The sequence below is a fragment of the Budorcas taxicolor genome, chromosome 12 (assembly GCF_023091745.1).
Source record: "Budorcas taxicolor isolate Tak-1 chromosome 12, Takin1.1, whole genome shotgun sequence".
NCBI classification, from domain to species: Eukaryota; Metazoa; Chordata; class Mammalia; order Artiodactyla; family Bovidae; genus Budorcas; species Budorcas taxicolor.
The window spans coordinates 77,973,011-78,000,483 of record NC_068921.1 but is presented as its reverse complement, the minus strand read 5'-3'; the positions used below and the strand labels follow the sequence as shown (position 1 = coordinate 78,000,483).

The window sequence follows — 27,473 nt, the reverse complement described above, 5'->3', positions numbered from 1 at the left end:
AATAGCAAGAAGAGATAAGAAAGCCTTCCTCAGTGATCAATACAAAGAAATAGAGGAAAACAACAGAATGGGAAAGACTAGAGATCTCTTCAAGAAAATTAGAGATACCAAGGGCACATTTCATGCAAAGATGGGCTCGATAAAGGACAAAAATGGTATGGACCTAACAGAAGCAGAAGATATTAAGAAGAGGTGGCAAGAATACACAGAAGAACTGTACAAAAAAGATCTTCACGACCAAGATAATCATGATGGTATGATCACTCACTTAGAGCCAGACATCCTGGAATGTGAAGTCAAGTGGGCCTTAGAAAGCATCACTACGAACAAAGCTAGTGGAGGTGATGGAATTCCAGTTGAGTTATTTCAAATCCTCAAAGATGATGCTGTGAAAGTGCTGCACTCAATATGCCAGCAAATTTGGAAAACTCAGCAGTGGCCACAGGACTGGAAAAGGTCAGTTTTCATTCCAATCCCAAAGAAAGGCAATGCCAAAGAATGCTCAAACTACTGCACAGTTGCACTCATCTCACATGCTAGTAAAGTAATGCTCAAAATTCTCCAAGCCAGGCTTCAGCAATATGTGAACCGTGAACTTCCAGATGTTCAAGCTGGTTTTAGAAAAGGCAGAGCAACCAGAGATCAAATTGCTAACATCCACTGGATCATGGAAAAAGCTAGAGAGTTTGAGAAAATCATCTATTTCTGCTTTCTTGACTATGCCAAAACCTTTGACTGTGAAGAGCTTAGCAGTTATCAATCCTGCTCTCACAAGAAGAGAAAAGTTAAACAAACTGAATACCAGCAATTCTGAAAGTCAGCCGTGCTCTTAGATCTAACGGAGAGTTGAGTTTGCAGGGCACATTCATGCCTTGCAATCTGGAGAGACAGCAAATATGGAGAATCATTGCTCCCCAGGGGCAGAAGCCATGGTGCCAGAGATACTTAAACTAGAGTTGAGTAATTGCTGGAGGCTGAACGTGGACTAGATTAGGAGTTGAAAAATCCCCCCATGTTTAGGCGGACCCAAGGCTTTCGTGCGTTTACCTGCAGAAGACATACCTAGTTCTTAAGGTGATGATCAGAGGAAAAAATCCCATATGCTTCATGCAGGGGAGAGAAACAGTGACCATTTCGAAATAAGCCCACAGCCCTCTGTTCTTCATGACAAAGTCATGTCCTAGAGGACGTCTGCTTCCTCAGAGCCTCATCTGGCCTCAGAGGAGGGCAGGCAGATGACCAGAGCCCCCTCCAGCCTCTCTGTATCACACAAACCGAGACCAAAAAGGCTAAGGAATTCTTCTGAAGGTCAGAACCCCTGAGATTTAATCATAAGATTATAGAACGTTTTCCCTCGCCAACACTGTATCATCACAGTAACAGGGGTCCAAAATAATGTTAATAACTGGATTACTACCTAGCTGCAAGACACGGAGTCTGCTTAGGAGAAATTTAGGGGGAAATCTAAAGACAGCAGGAAAGGCAGAAACCAAGACACTGAAGGAAACTGAAGGCTTTGACAGAGCACAGCCTAAATTCTTGCCAGGTTATCGTAAAGCCTGGTACTAAAGGCCTACCTACTTCAGTTACTATCTATACAGCAGACTGGTTCGAAATTGGGAAAGGAGTACATCAAGGCTGTCTATTTTCACCCTGCTTAAGTCTTGTGTAAGTTATAGAAACTTTATGTTTATCATAACACAAATAACTATTTTTAGTGAAAATCATATGTTATTTATATTTATCACATTTATTGTAAATTATATTTGGTCAGTATCACTCAGATGTCTTTCTTCCATCCCACTTAGACTTGAATCAGATTTTAACATGCCACTGAAAAAAAAAAGTAAGTCAGATGATCTCATTCCAGTCTTGGTTGGTCTTTTGTACTTGTGTTTATTTACTAGTTCAGTTTTATTCAAAAATGAAACAGGGAGTTCCCTGGTGGTCTAGTGGTTGGGATTCAGCACTTTCACTGCTGTGTGGCTGTTGTTCAGTTGCTAAGTTGTGTCCGACTCTGCGACTCCACGGACTACAGCACCCCAGGCTCTCCTGTCCTCCACTATATCCCAAAGTTTGCTCAAATTCATGTCAGTTGAGTCGGTGATGCCATCTGCTTCATCCTCTGCCACTGCTCTCTCCTTTTGCCTTCAATCTTTCCCAGCATCAGGGTCTTTTCCAGTAAGTCAGCTCTTCACAACAAGTGGCCAAAGTATTAGAGCTTCAGCATCAGTCCTTCCAATGAACACTCACTGCTATGGCTCAAGTTCAGTCCCTGGTTGGAAAACTGAGATTTTGCAAGCTTTGTGGCATGGCCAAAATATAAAGATAAAACAAATAATATTTTTTTAATTAAAAAAAAAAAGAAATTCTAACTATTGTGGCTCTTTTGAGGTAGACGGACCAACCTTACCTTAAAGTTCATTCTTATTTCCCTTGCTTATCATGATAATGCAGAAATGTGAAAGTTCCCCCAAATTCGAAGACAAGAAAGCCTCAGTATTTCCTCCAAATACTTGGTTCTAATTTTGGACTATTGTGAAATTCTAATGTCATAACTGTCAACTCCCTAAGAATTACATGAAGTCTTGCCCTTTTGGCCTTGATTTCTTTTGAATGTACTTTCCAATAGATCTTTCAAAAGTGGGTGATGAAGCTCACACACTCTGGAAGAAACCACATTTCTCGCATGATATGTTTTGCTTGCTTTTGGAGAAAATTGCAAAAGCTACAAAGTAACATTTATCCCGTGTGTTAGTGGTGACCCACAGACACCTTCATGGGCAGAGCCTGAGGCCCAGGAGGGCGACACGGGTTAGAAGAGCGGACGATTTGAATGCTAAGGAAGGTCGCTGCATGCTCACTGTGGCTCAGCACAGTTTTCTTCTGTTTTTTAATCAACTAATGGAAAATAAATTTCCCCCGAGCTCTTTTGATCTCAAATCTCTGCTCTTCAAAGGCAGGGGCGTGACAGTCGTGACCTCTGCTCTGCCGCTCTAAGCTCTAGCCTCTGTGGAAATTGCCCAGCTCCAGAGGCGGGGAGTGTTTTCGTTGGCCTGTGGGCTCAGCATCCTTGGAACTGCTCTCCTTAACGCCTAAACTTTCCTGCCCGTGTCAGCATCAGTCTTGTCAACACTTCTTTTCCATTTGTGAATCCTGTAGTTAAAGCTTTCAACTCCCCTTTTCTAGAAGGATTCTATATTTAGCACTTGGGCGTTTAGAAATTCTCTCTCTGAAGAAATACATTTCAAGTACGAATCTTAATGACTTATAACAAAGTTTAACTTAGAGAATATATGTAAATATACAGATGCTTTTTTTTATGGCCTTTGATCTCATCTCAAAGCTTTAGTGGTGCGAATGGTGAGGTAACTGATAAAGTGGTTTTACTAGTGAGGCAAGGTTGTACCAAATGAGTACTTTTCTCCTTTTAATCCTTGTTACTTATTTGTCCCCATTTGCTGCTACACTTTTCTGCTGTTCTGGGTGCTTTGGAATTCGCTGATGCGCTGATTCTTCTTCCTGCACGCACAGACCCAGAGAGGCTGTCAGGCATCAGCCAACGTTAGTAACCTCTGTCTTAATTTGGACATTTGGTTGTACGTGCCTTTTAGTTTTCAATTTCTGGGTCATGAGCCCACGTATGGGTGGATATTGGTTTTATGTCCTTTAATAATTTAATTCATTTATAGAGTGGAATTTGTTGAGGTGAAAATGTTTACCTATATTATATTTGTCTTACTGTCTTTTGGTTTTATAGATGGGAAGACCAAGGTGCAGAAAGGGTAGCAGGAGAGAGAATTAATTGCCTCACAAACATGCAGGTCCCCGTTCCAGAACGACTGGGTTAATTCAAGTCCCCCTACTTATTCTCTGTGCCTTAGATAGATTCCCTATACTTTATGTGCTTTCTCTCTCCCATCTTCAAAACAGGGACATAATGACAGGTACTCATAATGCCGTGAGGATTAAATACTGACTTTCCTCTTAATCATACCTCCAAAAATCTGCCCACATATTGTTCCCTTGCCCTTCTTTGCATTGTTAGGAGTATTTTCAATGAGAGAATTCTCCCTGAAAATACAAAGTCCTATTTAGTGATTTACCACCTTATGTTTTGGTGTTCAGTAAACACCATGGAAACCAAAGATGGGCTCCATTACATGAATTTTTGGTTACTTTAGTTCGTCCTATGAGAACATGATTTCAAATGAAACCCAGTTTTCCAATTTACTTCATTTCACTTAAAACTATAGCACCTAAGAGTGTTAAACCCCAAGTGGCAAGTGTATATGGTACACATCCTTTCTTTATTATATATTTACTTGACTTGAATGCTAGTTTTTGTTATCCACATTGTTACAGCAGATGCTATAGCCTAAAATTATTTCATTGCTAGAGATATTAAAATTGCCCTGGCTTGACTCAGAAACAACTTTATCAAAATCCCAAGAATAACACTATTGGTACTCCGTATAACATAGACAGCTAATGAGAACTTTAGTTCTCTGAATGTTGAGCTTTAAGCCAACTTTTTCACGCTCCTCCTTCACTTTCATCAGGAGGCTTTTTAGTTCCTCTTCACTTTCTGCCATAAGGGTGGTGTCATCTGCATATCTGAGGTTATTGGTATTTCTCCCAGCAATCTTGATTCCAGCTTGTGCTTCCTCCAACCCAGCGTTTCTCATGATGTACTCTGCATAGAAGTTAAATAAGCAGGGTGACAATATACAGCCTTGACATACTCCTTTTCCTATTTGGAACCAGTCTGTTGTTCCATGTCCAGTTCTAACTGTTGTTTCCTGACCTGCATACAGATTTCTCAAGAGGCATGTCAGGTGGTCTGGTATTCCCATCTCTTTCAGAATTTTCCACAGTTCATTGTGATCCACACAGTCAAAGGCTTTGGCATAGTCAATAAAGCAGAAATAGATGTTTTTCTAGAACTCTCTTGCTTTTTCCATGATCCAGCAGATGTTGGCAATTTGATCTCTGGTTGCTCTGCCTTTTCTAAAACCAGCTTGAACATCTGGAAGTTCACGGTTCACGTATTGCTGGAGCCTGGCTTGGAGAATTTTAAGCGTTACTTTACTAGCATGTGAGATGAGTGCAATTGTGTGGTAGTTTGAGCATTCTTTGACGTTGCCTTTCTTTGGGATTGGAATGAAAACTGACCTTTTCCAGTCCTGTGGCCACTGCTGAGTTTTCCAGATTTGCTGGCATATTGAGTGCAGCACTTTCACAGCATCATCTTTGAGGATTTGAAATAACTCAACTGGAATTCCATCACCTCCACTAGCTTTGTGGCATCTGGTCCCATCACTTCATGGCAGATAGATGGGGAAACAGTGGAAACAGTGGCTGACTTTATTTTTCTGGTCTCCAAAATCACTGCAGATGGTGATTGCAGCAATGAAATTAAAAGACGCTTACTGCTTGGATGGAAAGTTATGACCAACCTAGACAGCATATTAAAAAGCAGAGACATTACTTTTCCAACAAAGGTCCATCTCTAGTTAAGGCTATGGTTTTTCCAGTAGTCATGTAGAGATTTGGACTATAAAAAAAGCTGAGTGCTGAAGAATTAGGGCTTTTGAACTGTGGTGTTGGAGGAGACTCTTGAGAATCCCTTGGACTGCAAGGAGATCCACAGTCCACCCTAAAGGAAATCAGTCCTGGGTGTTCATTGGAAGACTGATGTTGAAGCTGAAACTCCAGTACTTTGGACACCTGATGCGAAGAGCTAACTCATTGGAAAAGATCCTGATGCTGGGAAAGATTGAGGGCAGGAGGAGAAGGGGACGACAGAGGATGAGATGGTTGGATGGCATCATCGACTCCATGGACACGGGTTTGGGTGGACTCAGGGTGCTGGTGATGCACAGGGAGGCCTGGCGTGCTGCAGTTCATGGGTTCTCAAAGAGTTGGACAGGACTGAGCGACTGAACTGAACTGAATGAGAACCTACTGTGTAGCACAGGGGACTTTATTCAAGACTCTATGGTGACCTAACTGGGAAGGAAATCCAAAAAGAAAGAGGAGATATATGTATAGGAATAGCTGATTCACTTTGCTGAACAGTAGAAATGGTTAATAACACAACATTGTAAAGCAGCGTTACTTCAAGTAAAAAGAGAAATCCTTAGGAACAAGAACAATAAAACGTTGCATGTGATTTGAGTCCCTTTAGAAGCACTTTTGTCATTGATAAAATGATCATGGATAAATATTGTTTTTCTGAAAAATGTCTTCTCATTTCAAAAGTCCACCCCAACTCAGCCACCCTCCCCCTCCCTCTGTCTGGGCAGGAACCAGCATCTTCACTGTGTACGAGGCCGCTTCCCAGGAAGGCTGGGTGTTCCTCATGTACCGAGCCATCGACAGCTTTCCTCGCTGGCGTTCCTACTTCTACTTCATCACCCTGATCTTCTTCCTGGCCTGGCTGGTTAAGGTACTCGCGCAGTTCCTCCTCATCAGGTCTATGTTTTCTGACAGTTTCTGCAGATCTTTTGGTTTAGATGGTCCTCCCTCCCTCTTGCCCAGCCTTTGGTAAATGTGGTCTCTCGTTTTCTTGCAGAACGTGTTCATCGCTGTCATCATAGAAACATTTGCAGAAATCAGGGTGCAGTTTCAACAGATGTGGGGGTCGAGAAGCAGCACTACTTCCACAGCCACCACGCAGGTACCTACTGGGGTGATGACGTCACTCGGAGAGGATGGCGTCACTCGGAGATGATGACGTCATTCACTCGAACTGGGCGTGTCCCTCCGCACCACCCTTGGGAATTGATGGAACTTGAGAAACCCCTCTTATCATGGGCTTTGGCGGCCAGACTCACTGAGGGAGCTGCTTAAACTTACAGATGCAAAGGCCCAAACCTAGAAGAACCAAATCAGACCCTGGGGGTGATGGCACCTATGTTTTTAACAGTTCCAGGGGTATGTTTGATACACAATCAGGCTTATCATCACATTTATTAGGTACTTTTGATTTGATTCTGCCTTCACATGTCCTCAAAGGGCTTGCAGATAAAATACAGCAACTGGACAGACTTCCCTGGTGGTCCAGTGGCTAGGATTTAATACTCCCAATGCAGGGGGTCCAGGTTCATTCCCTGGTCAGAGAACTAGATACGTGTTACATCTAAGAATTTGCATGCTGCAACTAAGACTTGGCACAGCCAAAGGAAAAAATACAAGTGTAGCAACTGTAGAATTTCTCATTTTTATAAATATCCATATATTTGCAAACCAATATAATGGCCCGTATGTAAAGGATTAGAATTGCTGACTAGAAAATTTATTTCATTCAGAACGAAGCAATTATAATAGAATAAATTATGAAAAAGACCCCTCAATTCAAATGCTTGCCTGTGAATTTTGAGGAATTACTGAATGTTCGGAAGGTTTCCCCTATGCTTCTAAGAAATTGGAAGTGACCGTGTTATATAAAAATAGCATGGCATTTATTACATAAAAGGGTAATTCAGATAAAATTCTTTGTTTTTATTTTTGGCTTTGTTTTGTGTATTTGTTTATTTATAATTAGAAAGGAAGAATAGATTTATAAATATCTTTTTTCTGGTATGAATCTTTATAAAAAAAGAAAGAAAATAAAAATTCCTAAATTGAGGATGAAATGCTTTTATGCCTCATAACTATTAACTTAACATTAAATTTTAAGATAAGTTTAAGTTTGTGAATATAAATACAGGTCTACTAAGACAAAGATGTCTCTTAAAGATTCAAGGTAAAAATTTTGCTTTGAAAATCTCCAAATTGAACTTTTAATAATTGTATAATTATTACTTTAAATAATATTTTATTTTTAAAAATAATTATATTTGTGACTATGTATTAAAATTTTAAAGAAAAGAATTCAGGATAGTGGCTCACTGGGGTGGAGATGGGGAAGAAGAGGAATAAAATTAAGGAGAAGTGCAAAAGTAACAAAAATAATAGAATAATTATGTGTAACAGCTAACAGCAAAAATGCTATTAAACATGCTCATCTTTGGAAAAGCCTTATGCAGCATCTTTGTAATTTTGTGAAAGTTCGAATAGTCTAACCAATTCCTTATAGATGAAATAGTATTAATATTTTTCAGTTTTGTCAAACTGCTATTCAAACGTCCATGAAAGATTTTTATAGGTATCACCTGGGTTATATCACAAATGGCATGTAGGAAAACATTCAACGAGTCCACCACATATTTCTGCTCTCTTTTTTTAAATGAACTATGAGAAATTATACAGGACCAAGTGCATTGCTGGCTTGTCTTTTAAGTAGAGTGACACCCTCATGAAGGTGTGTTTTCCAGAACAGACTTTGGGAATGAAGTGTAATATACAGTTATGAACTCCACACAGAATCCACATTTGATATTCCCAAGGACCTAAAACGTCCTTCAAACCACATAATGCTCATTAAGTAACTCTTACTTGTCAAACCACAGCTGGAAAAGTGGTGTTTGGAAATGCCAAATCAGCCAGCAGTTTTCCCAGGAAGTGAAATGTGGAGGGACTGTGAACACAGTTGTACAAAATTGCTTGGATGCAAAATTGCCCTTAATCAGGAGGCATAAGCCAGTAATTTAGAGGTAATGCGTCTAGGTATTCGACAGAGGTAATCACACGGAGAATTGTGAAAAACCTTCATTAAGAAAAATGCTGTGGCTGAGGACCCGGTTGCTAGGCAACCGAAAGCTCCTGCAGCAGCCTCTCTGGTAAACCACCACTTGGGGTGCCTGGCAACAGGCCACAAGCCCTGCCCAGCCCCTCCCCAGCCCCTCAGCAAGTGATCCAGATGCTTTTGTATGTGTGGAAGGGAGAGATGTCATCTGCTATGATTCTATTACATTTGTAAAATCTGACACAACTTTGTGCCTAAGGACCTCCCATTAGCTGGTTTAAAACAAAATCGGAAGTTTAATTCTAATAAAGCAGATGGGCTTTCAGGAAATAAAATGAAAATGGTTGTGTATTGTGAAGCACACAGCCTTTCTGAAATGAAGCCAGTTCTCACCTTCCTCTAGCATGTAGGTCGTCTGCAGTTGTTCTCTGTAAGTCATCCTCATACAAGGGCGAAGAGCATCCCAGGCCTGGTGGACTCAGTGACATTTCTAAGTCCCTGGACTTTCCCAGGTCTGTGTTTGTAGAAAGGGAAATTATACACATTAACAGGATAAAGTAGGGGCTTTCCAACATCTTAGGAGGTTCGATGGGAATTGGCTGTGATACAGGCTGTTCAGAGGCAAACGAGAATTAGTGATGAGAATGTTTTCTTTAAAATAACAAAGCAACTTCCCTCCAAGTCACAGCACAGAAACAAATTACAGAAAAATTAATGCCAACGATCTTGTGGAGACCATAATAGAGCAGGACGCAGGAAAACAAAGGGCAAATAATGTGGAAATTTTCGGATTAGTAATCAGTAGTTTGCCTGAACTCCGATGGGGAGGGGTGTCTCTGGCACCTGTAGTTATTAGACACGGATCACTGTTGCTACTTGCTCAGTTATGTGTTGGGCTAAAGTGCAAGAGATTCATACATCCAGGAAGCCATCGTCCCCTGTGTCAGCCCACAGTAGCGGGGCTGACGCCATGCCACAGGTCCGTAGCAGGTGTTGGCCCAGAATTGGATGTCGGGATGGGCTGATGTACTAGTGGACCATGTCCTGAGCACCACGTATCCCCAGTCCAGAGTTGCACGCCCATCCTTAAACACTTCATCTCGGATATCTGTTGTCAGTCGCAGGGTCCTGTGATTTAGGCTGGTTCATGATAGGGACGAGCTTAGAAATGAAAGAACTACCAAACTGTAGGGCCCCGAAAGGCTATGTTGTATGTGATGAGAGACACAAAACAGCCTCTGCCTATCAAAACGCACCCAACTTTTATATACAAAGCATGGCCCAGTAAGGTCATGTTGGAAAACTGAAGTCGCTCAGGCATGTCTGACTCTTTTGCAACCCCATGGACCATAGCATACCAGTCTCCTCTGTCCATGGGATTTTCCAGGCAAGGGTACTGGAATGTGTTGCCATTTCCTTCTCCAGAGGATCTTACTGACCCAGGGATCAAACCCGGGTCTCCCATATTGCAGGCAGACGTTTTACCATCTGAGCCACCAGGGAAGCCACAAGGTCACAAGGTCACGTAAATAAATACTCTTACTGTCTAAAGACAGCAATCATTCCTGGGTCTGTCATTGTCTCTGACTTGCTGTTTTCTGAAGAAGATGGAAGACTGATAAGGATGGGGTTGATTCAAGGACACAGGGATTCTTCCTCCTTTGTAGGTCTGTGAGCATTCTCAGAATATGGGTTCCTCCATACCTGAACAACTTCTGTGTAAATATGTAGCTCAGATTAAAAGGCTGAAAGGCATAGACGAAAAGGCATGTGATCAAAAATGAAAAGAAATTCTCTATCAAAAGACTTTGTACCACATTATGTTCCAAGACAACACTTTAGTAAAAATGTGTTTACTGCGTTCTAAGACCATTGGTTTCCACATGAATATACATCATTAAAATATGTGAAAAAGCAATTTAGTGAAAGCAGTTTCTGGGAAGGGCTATTGTAGGAGGTACAATAGTGAGCTCCTTCTAATAAGAAACTATAGTCATGGAATAATACATTCATCACAGGAAGCCATAAATGAGAATTGTGTTTTGTAACCCTGAGTCATGGAATATATTATTTAATAACAAAATCAAGTCAAGTGTCTACCCTCATTTTGTGTGATAATGACTATTCCTTTTTTTAATAAGATGATTGGTTTTGAAAGAATCCAAAGAGCATGTGAATTTCAAAATAAATTTTGAATTTTCTTTTCATTAACAAATGTGTATATATGTCTTGGGTTTGGAATTGTAATTCAGTTGCTAGTGATTATTCCTGTTACCAAGATTCATTCTCTTCCACCTACCATTAAATAATCTGTTATTGTTGTTGCTGCTGCTGATATTCTGCCTCAACTAGAACACGCCCCAAAGCAAATTTCTTAGCTAAATCAAGTGGCGCTTTATAAGACCCTAGCAAACAGTTGCAAACAGATAAGCATGAGGTGATTCTCAAGACTGAAATCTCCGTGGATCCCCATGTGATTGTACCAAGAGCAGAGTGCTCATTGGTAATATTCCATTAATTCATACACTGCCACAGTAAATCACAACATGGACTGCCCTGTTGACTTTAAAGGCATCTTATCTAATTTTCATGATTATGTTGTGAAGTGGGTACTGTTATTGTCTCTGCTTTGCAGATTAAAAAAGACAAGGATTGGAAAGTTAATTATCTGATCCAATATTACGTACCTGGCGCATGGTGGAACTGGCACTCAAAACCAGCTTCCTCGGCCTTAAGGGTCTTTTTTTTTCCCCACTCAGTTTTGCCCACTGAGATCCTACCTCCTTTTAATTTAGTCAATACGGCCCCTGCTGTCAATGCACTATCTTTTTTTCTGGCATCTCTTCTCTTAAAAAAACAAAGTTTTCTTGTTGGATGAAAGGTGGAGAAAAGGCTACTTTCATACAGTATTACTAACACTATAAATTGGAGCATCCTTTTTACAAAACAGTTTGGCAGTATGTATCAGAAGCCTTAAAAACATATGAACTATTTGACAAAGAGATTGCACTTCTAGTAATTTATCCTAAAAAAATTCTGAACAATGCTCAAAGATATACATTTGAGAATGTTTATGGAAGCATTTTGGTAAACAAAAAAAAAAAGAGAGAGAGACGGAGAGGGAGATTAACTCTAGCAATAAATTATTGATTTTAAATTATAAAATTAGAATAAATGAATACCACTAAGTCATGACTGAACTTTATTGATATGGAAATATTCAAATAACATATTAATGCAATAGAAAGTTCTCATGTTTGTATGTACATTTGTGTGGGCAAAATACCAGGAGGGTTAACTCTAAAATGTTAGGGGTGATGGTCTCTGGAGAATGCGTTTACAATTTTTTTACAGCTCATACATATTTTGAAGATTTAATAGTAAGCCTGTATTAATAATATAATTTGAGGGGAACATTTTATGTCTTTACAATGAACCGACTCATTGAAAATTCAAACTGAAGCCACTTGTGTTGTTAGTTTCAGCCACAAGGGACAAAAAGCCTCAAAAAGTGGCTCATGTAAAATAGAGTTCCTTTCTCTCTCATGTAAAGTTGGAGTATGTCATTCAAGGGTTGTTATGGTTGTCTGTGTTCTACAGATACAGAATCCTTCCACCTTTTTGCTCCACCTTTCAAAACTTCCATTTCCAAAATTGCCTCCTAGTCTAAAATGGCTGCTGTAGTGCTAACCCTTACATCAATATTCCAGTGAGCAGGAAGGGAAAAAACAGAAAGTTTCAGTTTGCATTTCATGGATAGTGTATAATTACATGATTCAAGATGAGCTTCAAAAATGAAAAAGAATTAGTTCTTCTTCTTTTTTTTCTTTTGATGGTCATAAAATTTTCTTACTTTGGAAGACAAGGAGAACAGATATGGAGTGACAACTGGCAGTCCCTGCCATACTCCCCTAGGAGCTTCAGTTCCATAGGGTTTATGGCCCTGGATAACACACTGTTGTTACATGTGTACCTCATGTAGCTACTGTTATATTAACCATGTTGTGTATTCAGAGAACCAATGAGAAATTGACCATATTTGCATTTTCTTCACTTTGTGTCATACAAAAAAGTGACCTTGAGAGAACACTTTCACTAAAAATTGATTCATTTGATTTTGGTTGACTGGGAAAAAAAAATAATTTAACACAGAAAATTAGTCTGCTGCTGATGAAAGCAAATGTGTGCCCCAGGGATTTTTTTGTCCCCTGATAAGAGAAGAGAATGCTTATACAGAGAGTTCCCACCTAGTGACTGGCACGATCGCTTTTGTCTTTTCTCCTTCAAGGAGACTTCCAGACATTTGACAGGTATTTTAAAAGGCTCTTATACATGTTTGCATGTCACCCAATGTATGTATTCTGAGAATGAGCCTATTTGTGATGCCTGTGCTTGATTCTGTCACTAAGCATACCTTTTAAGACTCATTCTAAAGGGAATCAAAATCCTGTAAATGTACAGCAGAAAAAAATCATTTGTAATTGGGACCTTGAATCAGAGAACCTTTGTGTAAAGGTACACCTCCACTTTGTCATTTTTAAAATACATATATGAGGACTTTCATGGCAGGTCAGTGGTTAAGACTAAGTGCTTCCACTGCAGGGGGCCTGGGTTTGATCCCTGGTGGGAGATCTACCATCCTGCATGCCTCATGGGGAAAAAAAAAATGATCTACCACCTCTGTTACCAGGGGTTTGAAGTTATAAATCCTAGGTAATGGGATCTTGGCATCATCTCATGTTTCCGTCAGTAATTACCCTTATGATCACAGGATCAGAGTAACAGGAAGGCATGAATATGGCAAAGAAAGTGTTTACATGTGTGAAATAGTGAACTCGGACAGGAATAAAACAGTGAGTGCTTGTAGTTGTGACTTTTCTTAAAAAATAAAGAGCCATAATTCCCCACCCTATTCCACCACTCTCGCACATGCCCGCTTAAGGAACTGAAAAGAAAATATATATTAGTAGGAAAATACTTATAAGTGGTAAATGCCTTCCAGCTTAGTGCATTATTGATAGATAACTAAATTTTGAGGTATTGCAGTGTAAGTTAGGTAACCTACACATCCAGCAAGTTCAATGACTGTCAAATTTTAGTATCCTGTACAATCCTGAATTTCATCATGTATGTCTTTTAAGATTAAAAAAAAACTACTTCTTCCCTTCATAAATGTGTACATAAAGTTTTTGCTGAGCAGATTGGTTGTGGCCTATGTAAACTGATTTCACAAAGACTTTTAAGTGCTTTGTCATTCTCCTACCATTAAAACAGCCCTCCTCTCTTCCTCTAGGCTACATGCACATTTCTTATTTATCCTGAGAATGTTTTTCTTTTGGTTCAGTGAGAACTGTCCATTAAATAAAGATAAAAATTTGCCATTTTTTGTTAAAGCAGGTCATGCTTTGGTATTCTAATTATCATTTTCTCTGAGATCTAATATATAATAACTAACATAATGGGAATAAGATACCTACTGTAAAGTCTTACGGAGAAGAATATTTGAGTAATTCTATGCAGAGCATATTCAAGGCAGAAAGGACCAGATACATAGCAAGTGCTCAATTAATGCAAGCCATTATCCTTACTATTATTGTGCACTCAAGTTTGCAGTGTTAAAATGAACATCACTGGAGTGACTCATGCTGTAAATATAAAAGTGTAAGAAGACAAATCTTTGATAACATAAGAATGTAAAAAGCTGGAGTCAAAGTTAGAGTTCTCGATGTTCCCTTGGAAGTGTTTCTGACTCATCTCCCTCTTTGTCTTGAAGATGTTTCATGAAGACGCTGCTGGCGGGTGGCAGCTGGTAGCCGTGGATGTCAACAAGCCCCAGGGACGCGCCCCAGCCTGCCTCCAGGTGCGGAACAACGCCATTTCTAAAACTCACCCCACAAAAGTCTTTGGCTTATTTTATACAGGGAAACCCATAGCACTCCAAGCTCTAGACCTGCCCAAGTTTGTGGGCAGTATTTTGCTCCATCCTGTACCCCCAGGATCTAGCATCTCTTTAGATACACACTAGGGATTTGGTAACTTTCCGGTGAACGCATGCACACAGGTAATAGACCAGTGGTACTGAATCTTATAAGACTTTTCTTCTCCAAAGGCCTGAGTTATTTGGAGGGAAGGGGCAGTCAAGATCATATTTCGCTTACGTGGGTGCCTCGCCGTGTTCCTGGGAAGGAACTGTAACATACAGTCTTCCCTGCTTTGTCTCTAAGCTTTCTAAGCAATGTGATGTGAGAAGGGTGGGTCGGAAAGATCCCTGGAGGAGGGCATGGCAACCCACTCCAGTATTCTTGCTTGGAGAATTCCACAGACAGAGGAGCCTGGCAGGCTACAGTCCACGGAGTCGCAAAGAGTTGGACACGACTGAGCGACTAACGCGCTTTCACCCATGATATGGGGAAGGGTTTATTACCTGCTCCACGGTGAGAACACATCTTCTGTCTTTCCTCTGGGTCTTTCTCCAGGTGGGGTCCGGTACATTTCAAGGATTGACAATTAAGAAGCAAAATACTGTCCTCTGGACCATTACTGTAGGCTTTACTTATATGGCAGTTTAATCACAAATTTATTTTTGTTTCTATCCATTAAAAGGACGGATCAGAAAAAGAGGAATAGTTTATGAAGAATATCGATACTATTAAATACCATCCTGCACTTCTCTTTCTGTCGTATATTTGATGGTGACAGTGCTGCAAATAATTCAGTTTATATTCCCCCGTGGCTCAGTTGGTAAAGAATCTCCGCAGCACAGGAGACCTGGGTTCAATCCCTGGGTCGGGAAGACCCCCTGGAGAAGGAAATGGCAGCCCACTTTGGTACTCTTGCCTGGAGAATCCCATGGACAGAGGAGCCTGGCGGGCTACAGTCCATGGGGTCTCAAGACTCAGCCACGACTTAGCTTCTAAACCACCATAACTACCGCTACTACTGCTATTACTACAGTAATAACAATAATAACAACCACTGTAGTAACGGCAGCTTCTTGCCTAAAGAGTACTTTCACTTACAAGATTCATGAATCCACCAGATGATATTTACTGACACAAAGATAGTCCTGAACATGACGAGCACAGCCTCTCTCTTCATGGAGCTTACAGGGTCCTACAGGGAGTGAGGAGAAAAACCAGCATTGAATGTCCCACTCTTTGGGGCCCCATGGACTCTAGCCCTCCAGACTTCTCTGTCCATGGAATTTTCCAGGCAAGAATACTAAAATGGGTAGCCATGCCTTTCTCCAAGGTGTCTTCCGGACCCGGGCATTGAACTCGCATCTCTTATGTCTCCTGTATTGACAGAGTCTTTGCCACTAGCGCCTCCTGGGAAGGCACAGCATTGAGCTAGCAATCCCAGGAATGATGGGTGCTCTGAAGAAGTAGCAGGGCGTGCTGTGGGCCCAGGTCATTTGCAGTCCTTGCTCCTCGGACTCAGTGGATGTCGCAGTATTTAAACCAAGACCAAGGGAATGGGGCAGGGAATGACTAATGGTGAGGCCAGTACAGCCCTGTGCTGTGGAAAGATTGGCATCACCTACTGGCCTCCACAGAGGAGGAAGTGGAGACCCAGATCGCCACCTGAGTCCCTTGACCTCAACCAACATGGAGACGCCAGGCCTCGTGCCTAGCCTTCTGGTTCCCTGTCCCATGCTCTCTCCAGCTGAGAGAAAGGTGCCAAGGAAGACACTAATTTGTAACAGAAACAAACAATCGGGCTGCTAGGAAAGCCAAATCAGTGTCTTCTGTGTCCCAGAGGCATCGCTTGAAAGTCTAGTCACTGTGTGTTAATGGATGCTTCAAGGCTGCCGTCTGGAATCGGGAGGCCCAGCCTCTGCACTGCGAAGATTTGAGCGGGCAAGAGTTAGCGGGCAAGGAGGTGTGGTGGGGGTTACGGCACTGAGCAGCAAGGTCGGTGGAGGAGGGGACGGACCTCAGACCAGCCGGGCGTGGGTGTGGCACTGGGGAGAAGGAGACAGCCCTGGGTGGGTGTTGCGGCACGCCTGGTAAATTGTATGAATGATGATACGTGTGGTTTGAGACAACGGAGAATGAAGGCAGACTCTTCGGGATGAGGCTCCCTTCAGCTCAGCATCCCACATGGGGTCCTGATCAGGCCCCATGTTTGGTCCAGGAGGAGTCGATTTGAAAGAATACGAATGAAAAGCGTGATGGCCCGGGGGTCACCTGTTTATATCGGGCATGACGAGACTGTGACTAAAGAGAAAGAGCACACTTCTACTTCTGGGTGAAAAATGAATGAATTCTTAATTCACTTATTAAAGAGAAAGAAAAATAAGTCAAGAATAAGTATTGAAGGTACAATGGTTGTGAAACACTCAGCTTTTACTAATGATTATCGTCGTCTAAAACTAGGAAACAGGAAATTTTCCATCTGAACCACCCACTAACACACTGCCCCGCCCCCGCTCCATCCTGCCTGGAGTGTCTTTCTGTCTGTCTTTCCCCACTTCCCTGCACTCTGCTGAGAGGCTCCTTGTCTGGGGTCACCCCTTTCCCTGCCTTAGGTCCTGGTTACGGGAACAAGATGGCTAGAAGTGATGGGGAATGTGAATAAGCCAAACCCCATTCCTGATTTCCTTCCATTTTTAATTTTTTTTCTTTTTTAGTTTTTATTAATGTTGAATAAAAATTATTTTTACAACTGACCTTTTTTTAAAAATTGAGATATGATTTGGATAGCTATAAAATTCACCAATTTAAAATGCAAGATTCAGTGACCTTTATCACATTGAAAGAGTTGTGTAACCATATATACGTCAGTTGATTTTTGACAGGGTACCAAAACTATTCAATAGGGGAAAAAATAGTTTTTTCAACTAATAGTACTAGGACAACTGAATATCCACATGCGGAGGAATGAATTTGGACCCCTGTCTGATACACAAAAATTAATTCAGAGTGGATCACAGATCGAAATGTAAGAATAAAACTGTAAAACTCATGACACTAACAAACAAGTAAAAGTAGCCCTCAGATGATGAGAGGAAATATTTGCGAATCTGTTTCTGTTTGTGCTGCGACGGTCTCCAGCACAGGACCACTCACGTAACCTCTCAGCCTGCCTCCCAGCTGCAGACGTCCTTACTTTGTTCTATGATGTAATACCCAAGACAGCATCTTTCCTATGATGTAATACTCAGGACAGCACCTTTCCTGAGGGCGAACAAACCACCCCGTTGTAGCCAGTTAGAGAATAGGTTTTGAAGGTGGAGATATTTCAACTATGCTACTTAGCATATAACCTTGAGCGTATTTCTGTACATGGTGGGTAATACGTCCTCCTTGGCTGGTGAAAAATTCAGTGAGTATGTATGTTCTAGTCAAGAATTGTTTGGTTGCAAGGATCAGACCATATGGTCTCAGGGAGCGCTTACTGTGAGTATAGCCAGGCCTGCCGGGGGACTACGCTTACACGATTTCTCATCTTTGCTTCTGTTCGTGCATTTGTTTCTGTTTTCTCACCGCAAAGACTAGCTTCCTTTTTTTTTTTTTTTTTTTTTTTTAATGCTTATTGCCCCAATATGGCAGATTATGACTGAGTTTAGTAACCTCCTGTTTAAGGGTTTCAAAGACTCACCTGGGGACTTCCTAGGGGACCCAGGGACTGAAACTCTGTGCTTCCAATGCAGGGGGCCCAGGTTCAATCCCTGGTCAGGGAACTAGATCCAACATGCAACAGCTTAGACCTGGTGCAGTCAAAGAAATAATAAATCTTAAAAAAAACAACAACAACAGAGACTCACCAGAAAACATCCAAAGGGGAGTCAGAAGCTGGGAGAAATTTTATCCAAACAGAGAGATTGGCCAGATGTAGGAGGTCATGGGAATTGAATACAAGCAACTGGTTCATTTAAGCAAAGCACAGGGCTTTCCTGGGGCTTCCCAGGTGACTCAGTGGTAGGCGTGAGTTCGATCCCTAGGTCGGCAGATCCCCTGGGGGCATGGCAACCCACCCTAGTATCCTTGCCTGGAGAATCCCATGGACAGAAGAGCCTGGAAGTCTACAGTCCATAGGGTCACAAAGAATCGGACACAACAGAAGTGACTTAGCATGGCTGCGTGCATTGAGGCAATAATGTAATTCTTCTATGTGGTGTGGCCAAAACCATTTAGAAATTTTCTTTAAGTGTGTCTTTCAGTGTGAGTCTCAGAAAAGTGAAAAGTTATAATGGACTCTTTGCATATCAAAGAGTCACTTAGCTGTTTAAACTCGATTTTAGCATCAGCAACGGCCGCCCTGAAGAAGTAACCCTAATGCATGATAAATAGAATGTGGCTAAATTGGAACTTCATTCCTAGGCGGCTGCTGTGACTAGCCATTTTTCTCCCACCTCTCAGGTGGGAGTTTTCACCTCCTGACAGTTTGACAGACGCGGCTGCACCATTGTGAGTCTTCTTGCAACACACACCCAGTGATCTGTTATCTTGAAGAAAGTCAGTGACAAGAAAATGAAAGTACGCCTGAGACCTAGCCTGCCCGAGCTCAGTTTCTCTCCGGTAACACCCCCTCATGTGCCTCCTTCTATAAAGAACAGAGATGATAGGCTTTTAGCATAAGTAGGTCAAACTGCAGCAAAATTGTTACTATGAGGTTTTAATGCTTTTTGAGGAAATTTCCATTGAAGGTGAAGATCGGAGGAGGGGTAGATTGTATGATATGTGTATTTAGAGAGAGAAAGAGACATCCTAGACGCTTTTGATCTTTCTTTTTTTGGCCTTGCCACTCGGCATGCAGGATCTTAGTTCCCCAGCCAGGGATCGAACCTGTGCCCCTGGCAGTGGAAGCCCAGAGTCTTAACTACTGGATTGCCAGGGAAGACCCCTTCCGTTCAGTTCAGTCACTCGATCGTGTCCAACTCTTCGGGACCCCATGGACTGTAGTATGCCAGGCTTCCCTGTCCATCACCAACTCCCAGAGCTTACCGAAACTCATGTCCATCAAGTCGGTGATGCCATCCAACCATCTCCTCCTCTGTCGTCCCCTTCTCTTCCTGCCTTCAATCTTGCCCAACATCAGGGTCTTTTCCATTGAGTTGGCCCTTTACCTCAGGTGGCCAAAATATTGGAGCTTCAGCTTCAGCATCAATCCTTCCAGTGAATATTCAGGACTGATTTCCATTAGGATGGATTGGTTTGATCCCCTTGGAAGACCCCTTAGGTGCTCCTTAAATATCTGTCTTCTTAATGAAACTTCCCATGAATTGGCAGATAATTCCAAGAACTGACTGAGCCCAGGAGAATGTAGGTTCCATCTGCAAGCAGTCCTCTTCCACCTTATGGTCCCATGTGGGAAGATGGAATGGTCCAGCCACAAGAGTATGGCCCAGGAAAAGCTCAGACCGTTGGCTAAATCTCCCAGAGACTCAGCTTCCTCACCTGAAAAAATGAGCGATGTCTCGCAGCAGCTTATAAGAATGAAAAATTATGCGCATAAAATACCTACCACAGTGTATGGGTTGCAGTGGGCTGCTCAGTGCATAGAGATGGCTGTTGTTATCCTTAGTATACAGTTCTTTCCTAACTCTTTCACTTTGAGTGTTCTATTCAGTTCCAGGAAGTCAGCTCTTATGCACCCAGGTAGTCCAGTGACGTCACAGCCTTCCCTTCTCGCTTGCCCTGCCCTCCGACTGTTAGAAGTGTAAATCTCAGTGTCCAGCAGACATGTGCCCAGGTGTTCTCACGGACACATCACCACCCACCCTGCCCACCCCTCCCCATATGGAAACCAGGCTTTCCCTGCAACTCCAGAAACCTCTACACCAACCTGCAATGCACTGCTCGCGGTCCTCCCCAAACCTGACCGGTTTGCACGTCTGTCATCAGTTCAGTCTTTTGCATCTCTCCGAATCATTCCTTCCATCCCATGCTAAGGTCCTTGCCCTGAAAATCGGATGATAGCTTCCTCGGTGCAGTGACCTCTGACTCCTTGGTTATATTTGGTCAGTTTCTCTCTGCTTCCAGCTATTTCCACTGTAGCTTTCACATGATAATCAGTGAGCAGATATTGCGAGGGGGGTTATATGTGGATGTGCCCATGAGTGTGCTCTCATGCAGAAAAGCACACAATCTCACACACAGCAGACACAAATTCTCACTCTCCCCTTACGCAGCTGTCAGCGATCCCTCCCCAAAACACATGCACCCACACACACCCTGATCTTTATTTATTTTTATTATTATTATTATTTTATTTTCTGTCTGCTCCACTCACTATGTCAGATCTTAGTTCCCCGACCAGGGGTGGAACCTACACTCCATCCATTGGAAGGTGAAGTCTTAATCACTGGACCACCAAGGAAGTCCCTCCTCCTCATTTTTCTAACTGTAGAACAGAAAACGGGCTTCCCTGGTGGCTCAGCTGGTGAAGAATCTGCCTGCAACGAGGGAGACCTGGGTTTGATCCCTGGGTTGGGAAGATCCCCTGGAGAAGCGAAAGGCTACCTGCTTCAGTATTCTGGCCTGGAGAATTCCATGGACTTATAGTTCATGGGGTCACAAAGAGTTGGACATGACTCAACAACTTTCACTTTCGGAGCATAAAACAGCTGGCTTGGAGAAATCTCTTGTTGGGGGTTGGGGAGGGTGGTGAATGGAAGAAAAAATTATTCCATAAAAGCACAGAATGAGGATTAAGAACAGGAAGAAAAAAACAGCTAAAGGCAATACAGCGCAAGATGTAAGAAGGTAGCTAAGACTTTAATCGAAACAGACTTACATGCGTAGTCACCTGTGTGGTCTTGAAACCAGGATGGCCAAATAAACTAAGGAGAGGCCTCTACTGTGTACAGCCTCAGTTGTAAATATGCCATACATAGATATTTAAATATATATTGCATTCTATATATATTCAGTATATATGCATTTCAAATAGTAATTATACTCAGAATAGATACCAGCAGACTAACAAAAAATAAAATGAAATTATTAGTGCTATTTTTTAATTTATTCACCTATCTTACTGTGTTTAAATGGTTTTTTTGTCTTTGATTTTTGAGCCTCATTGGAAGAAAGAAATATTCAGATCATCTTAAAATTATTTGTTTCAGAGGATCACAAACTAAATTCCTGTATCATTGTATATGTTCATCTTGTTCAAGTAAGTCCTATACGAATGTCTAACAGATAGTCTTGGAAGACAAATTTCCATCAAATATTTGTGGCACTGTCACCTTTGGAAAAATGAGGGGTACTTTGTTCTTGCAGGTCTTGATTTCAGGGGTTAAATATGCAGCTTCTTTAAACTGTCATCCAGAGTTTGAAATTGCCATGTATTTTCTCAGTGTTCAACACAGTTGCTACCATCCTAGAGTCTGGAAAAGCAGCATGACTCTCTCCCTGCCCTAAGGCTGATGACAGGTTTGGACAGTTTAAAAAACTTCAGTCATTTTGTACTTGCTGTATTTCTGGTATGTTTTTTCCAAACCTGCAAATTTCTTAAATACTTGAAGGTTTTCAAAGTGAGTCTTCTACTTCGAGATACTATATAGCTTAAATTTTTTAATTGATTTCTGCATTCATCAAATGTAACAACCTAACTCTTTTATGACATTGGGTATAGAGTTATTTGAGAAAAACACCTAATCAACTTCATTTTTGAGCTTGTGATTTCCCTCTTGAATTTAAAACAAAGGTTTTATATTCACCTGCCCACTATTGAAAACTAAAATAAAAAGAAACATATAAAAATAAATTTCAAGTGATTCTGTATGTAGACATTTTAATTAGCTTTGGAATGTCAATTGGTAGACAAACCAAGGGAACATTTCATGTAAAGATGGGCTCAATAAAGGACAGAAATGGTATGGACCTAACAGAAGCAGAAGATATTAAGAAGAGATGGCAAGAATATACAGTTCTTTTTTGTACAGAAGAACTGTACGAAAAAGAGCTTCATGACCCAGATAACCGTGATGGTGTGATCACTCACCTAGAGCCAGACATCCTGGAATGTGAAGTCAAGTGGGCCTTAGAAAGCATCACTACAAACAAAGCTAGTGGAGGTGATGGAATTCCAGTTGAGCCATTTCAAATCCTGAAAGATGATGCTGTGAAAGTGCTGCACTCAATATGCCAGCAAATTTGGAAAACTCAGCAGTGGCCACAGGATTGGAAAAGGTCAGTTTTCATTCCAATCCCAAAGAAAGGCAATGCCAAAGAATGCTCAAACTGCCACACAATTGCACTCATCTCACATGCTAGTAAAGTAATGCTTAAAATTTTTCAAGCCAGGCTACGTGAACCATGAACTTCCAGATGTTCAAGCTGGTTTTAGAAAAGGCAGAGCAACCAGAGATCAAATTGCCAACATCTGCTGGATCATCGAAAAAGCAAGAGAGTTCCAGAAAAACATATATTTCTGCTTTATTGACTATGCCAAAGCCTTTGAGTGTGTGGATCACAATGAACTGTGGAAAATTCTGAAAGAGTTGGGAATACCAGACCACCTGACCTGCCTCTTGAGAAACCTATATGCAGGTCAGGAAGCAACAGTTAGAACTGGACATGGAACAACAAACTGGTTCCAAATAGGAAAAGGAGTACGTCAAGGCTGTATATTGTCACCCTACTTATTTAACTTCTATGCAGAGTACATCATGAGAAACGCTGGGTTGGAGGAAGCACAAGCTGGAATCAGGATTGCTGGGAGAAATATCAATAACCTCAGATTTGCAGATGACACCACCCTTATGGCAGGAAGTGAAGAGGAACTAAAAAGCCTCTTGATGAAAGTGAAAGAAGAGAGTTGAAAAGGTTGGCTTAAAGCTCAACATTCAGAAAACGAAGATCATGGCATCTGGTCCCATCACTTCATGGGAAATAGATGGGGAAACAGTGGAAACAGTGTCAGACTTTATTTTTGGGGGCTCCAAAATCACTGCACATGGTGACTGCAGCCATGAAATTAAAAGGCGGTTACTCCTTGGAAAGAAAGTTATGAGCAACCTAGATAGCATATTCAAAAGCAGAGATATTACTTTGCCAACAAAGGTCCATCTAGTCAAGGCTATGGTTTTTCCAGTAGTCATGTATGGATGTGAGAGTTGGACTGTGAAGAAAGCTGAGCGCCGAAGAATTGATGCTTTTGAACTGTGGTGTTGGAGAAGACTCTTGAGAGTCCCTTGGACTGCAAGGAGATCCAGCCAGTCCAGCCTAAAGGAGATCTGTCCTGGGTGTTCACTGGAAGGACTGATGCTGAAGCTGAAACTCCAGTACTTTGGCCACCTCATGTGAAGAGTTGACTGATTGGAAAAGACTCTGATGTTGGGAGGAATTGAGGGCAGGAGGAGAAGGGGTCGACAGAGGATGAGATGGCTGGATGGCATCACCGACTTGATGGACATGAGTCTGGGTGAACTCCTGGAGTTGGTGATGGACAGGGAGGCCTGGCGTGCTGCAATTCATGGGGTCGCAAAGAGTTGGACATGACTGAGCAACTGAACTGGAACTGAAGTGGAATGTCAATTAAAGTGTCTTTGAAGATTTTAAAACCATCATGGTTTTAAGTGTCCCATCTAGTGTCTGTTGTTAAGACCCTCAACTTTTCACTGAAGTATTCATGAGGACAAGCAGCAACGCCCCATAATTCTGATCTAAGCACCTTTTGTCACAGTCTATTCAGTAACTGTTTGGTCAGCGCAGCTGTAGTGGGAAACGTAGATAATGTTAGCGCCTGTACTCTGGCATTGCACTTGTCCTTGACTGCAAGTCAGAAACAGAGGACCCTGAAGCGGGGAGGCCAGGTAACAAATATACTGCTGCTGCTGCTGCTGCTAAGTCACTTCAGTCGTGTCCAATTCTGTGTGACCCCATAGATGGCAGCCCACCAGGCTCCCCTGTCCCTGGGATTCTCCAGGCAAGAACACTGGAGTGGGTTGCCATTTCCTCTTCCAATGCATGAAAGTGAAAAGTGAAAGGGAAGTCGTTCAGTCGTGTCTGACTCTTCGCAGCCCCATGGACCACAGCCTACCAGACTCCTCTGTCCATGGGATTACAAATATACTGACAGAGGCTCATTTCCACGCTGTGAGTGCTCCCGCATGGCCCAGAGATGCTCGGTCCCTTCGTGGGAGGCCACCTGTGGATTTCCTTCTGCCCTCTCATTTTCCAAGGACATGCCTGGAGCAGGCAGAAGGGAAAGGCAGAGTTTCTAAGAATAGCTATTGGTTCTGTTTTTAATATTGCTATACAAAATGCTCAGTTGCATCCAACTCTTTGCAACCCCGTGAACTGTATAGCCCACCAGGCTCCTCTCTCCATGGAACTCTCCAGGCAAGAATAGTGGGTGGGTTGCGATTCCCTTCTCCAGGGGATCTGCCTGACCCAGGGACTGAACTTGCGTCTCCTGCATGCTTTACCACTGCGCCACCTGGGAAGCCCACTGCATAAAGATATTTCCTGTTTCACACAAATCCTTTGTATTGGACAGAACTATTTTGTATATTGATTATAAAAGCAGCAACTATCCAGATGTCTTCTAAGGAGGGGGAGGGGAAGACACAGCGCTTGCAAGCAGGAGATTTAGTTTAGGCTTTGTGCGTTTGCTCTTGTCCTTAGTCTCATGGCTCATATGCAGGATGGTTTCTGAGAATTCCACCTTGTAATTTACATTGTTCTCCAAATATGTTTATTTTGAAATCTAACTAAAACACAGCTCTTAGTAGCTGGCTGAGACAGTGTTTAGTGCGTGAAATTTGTTTACCAGGGTAGGATATTTTATTCATTCAAGCAGCGATTTAAAGAAAGATTTGAGGACTTCCCTGATGGCTCAGTGGTAAAGAATCCTCCTGTCAGGCAGGAGACATGGGTTCAATCCTTGATCAGGGAAGATCGCACGTGCCACAGAGCAACTAAGGCCGTGTTCCACAATTATTGAGTCTGTGCTGTACAGTAAGAGCACTTCTCCCCCTGCAGTGAGAAGCCAGGGCATCGCAGCTGGAGAGGACCTCCTGCTTGCTGCAACTAGGGAAAAGCTCAGGCAACAAGGAAGACCCAGCCCAGCCATAAATAAATAAGTAAAATTATGTTTTTTAAAAACCTGGAGTCTTTAAAAACAAAAGAAAGATTTGAGTTCTGAGCTGTACTATTGTGACCTCCTAGGCCACTGTTTTGATTTGTTAGATGTCTGCCTACAGAGTCTTCAGAAGGTTTAAGGCACTATTCTGTCGGAAAGCTTACTGAACAAATGAATAGGAAGAACTCTTATGGAATCCTGAAGCATTCATGCCACTAAAAATGAGACAACTTAAGACCTTTTTGAAAATCTATAAATTTCCCTGATTCCTCTCAAGATCAGTTATCTCTTTCACTTGATTTCTCCTCTTATATCTTCTTACCTTCCCCATAGGGCTTCTCTGGTGGTGCTAATGGTAGAGTACCCACCTGCCAGTGCAGAAGACATGAGAAACTCAGGTTCAGTCCCTGGGTTGGGAAGATCCCCTGGAGGGCATGGCAACCCACTCCAGTATTCTTTCCTGGAGAATCTCATGGACAGAGGAACTTGACAGGCTACAGTCCACGGGGTCACAAAGAGTCAGACACGACTGAGTGAATAAGCACGCACGCACCTTCCCCATAAGCAACTGACTGTATCTCTACCTTTAAATACCTAGAGTGTTTTCAAATACAGCAGTAATAATAAGTATTGTGGACTGTAAGATGCCTGCTCCTACATCTACACCGTTTAGACTCCAGCCTGTTTAGACTCTATTTATATTCATATTTAGACTCTATTTATATTCAGCCTCATTTATATTCATGTTCCAGCCTAGAGATGTAGATGTTATCACACCCATTTCCCATGTAAGAAAACTGAGTCACAGAGAAGTTAAATCAGCACAGAATCAAGATTTGAACTCAGCTCAGACTGTCTTCAAACTTGATATTCTTTTCCTTCGTGGAGATCTTAGACCCTCCAGTGGGGAACAGCTTTCCTTCGGCTTTCAGATACAGGATTCACAAGCTTACGTCCTCTATTAAATCACAAACACTAGACATGGGAGCGACTTCTCACTCTTCTTTAATATGTGAATCAGAGTCTGCTGCGTGTTGACTGCCTGATAGGGGACAGGAGAGCATTGGCTTTGGACCCACCTGGGACTAGTTTCTGACTCTGTGAACTTGGAAATGGACGCATCCTTACCTGTTTCTCCGAAGATGAGGGGATAACAAATGCACCGTTTTTCACAGAGTTGTTGAGGAGTAAATGAAATTTTCACCCCAGCATGTGTTTTGCTTGGAATGAGGCTTGGCACAAACCAAGCCCGCAAATATGAGCTCTTATTCTGAGAATCCATTTTGTCGGCATCAGTTTGAATTAAGTGAGGATCTCTCGCCAGGTTTGGCACAGACTTCTGTATTTGAAAGCATTCCCTTCACGGTAGGACTCAGAACTAATATGAAGAAAAGTGACCTTCCCTCTTCTGCATGAGGTTGGACTCAGTGTCCTTGCTTCAGAGCCAGCGTCTCATTCCACATCCTGAAACAAAGCAGGATGAAAACCTTGCTTGGCATCATGAGTTTATATTTGCAGTAATACATTTTGCAGAGGCTTTGACTGGCAAGTGGCCTTGGTTGAAATCCTTCGATCAGGTAGAATTTTGGGGCACTGGGCAGACGCCCGCAGTTCTATTTTGTAGGAGATGATTTGAGCCAGTGTGTGTCAGAATCACGAACAGGGCTTGGTTTGGTTTCCTAGTTCTTACTGTGACGAATTTCCACATACTTATTAATTTCCAACAACCCAGGTTTATTATTTATGGTTCTACATATCTGAAGTCCAAAATGGTTTCCCTAGGCTAAGATCAGGGTATGAACAA

General features: G+C 42.1%; 1 protein-coding gene across 1 annotated transcript in view; it reads left to right on the top strand.

Annotated features, from left to right (window-relative positions):
• The window catches only part of NALCN (sodium leak channel, non-selective), a 283,373-nt gene that overhangs the window by 66,517 nt on the left and 189,383 nt on the right, over positions 1-27,473 (top strand). Inside the window, exons 7-9 of the mRNA XM_052650063.1 lie at positions 6,309-6,451; positions 6,578-6,682; positions 14,406-14,492. Coding sequence (XP_052506023.1) covers positions 6,309-6,451; positions 6,578-6,682; positions 14,406-14,492 — 335 coding nt within the window. The remainder of the gene's footprint in view (positions 1-6,308; positions 6,452-6,577; positions 6,683-14,405; positions 14,493-27,473) is intronic.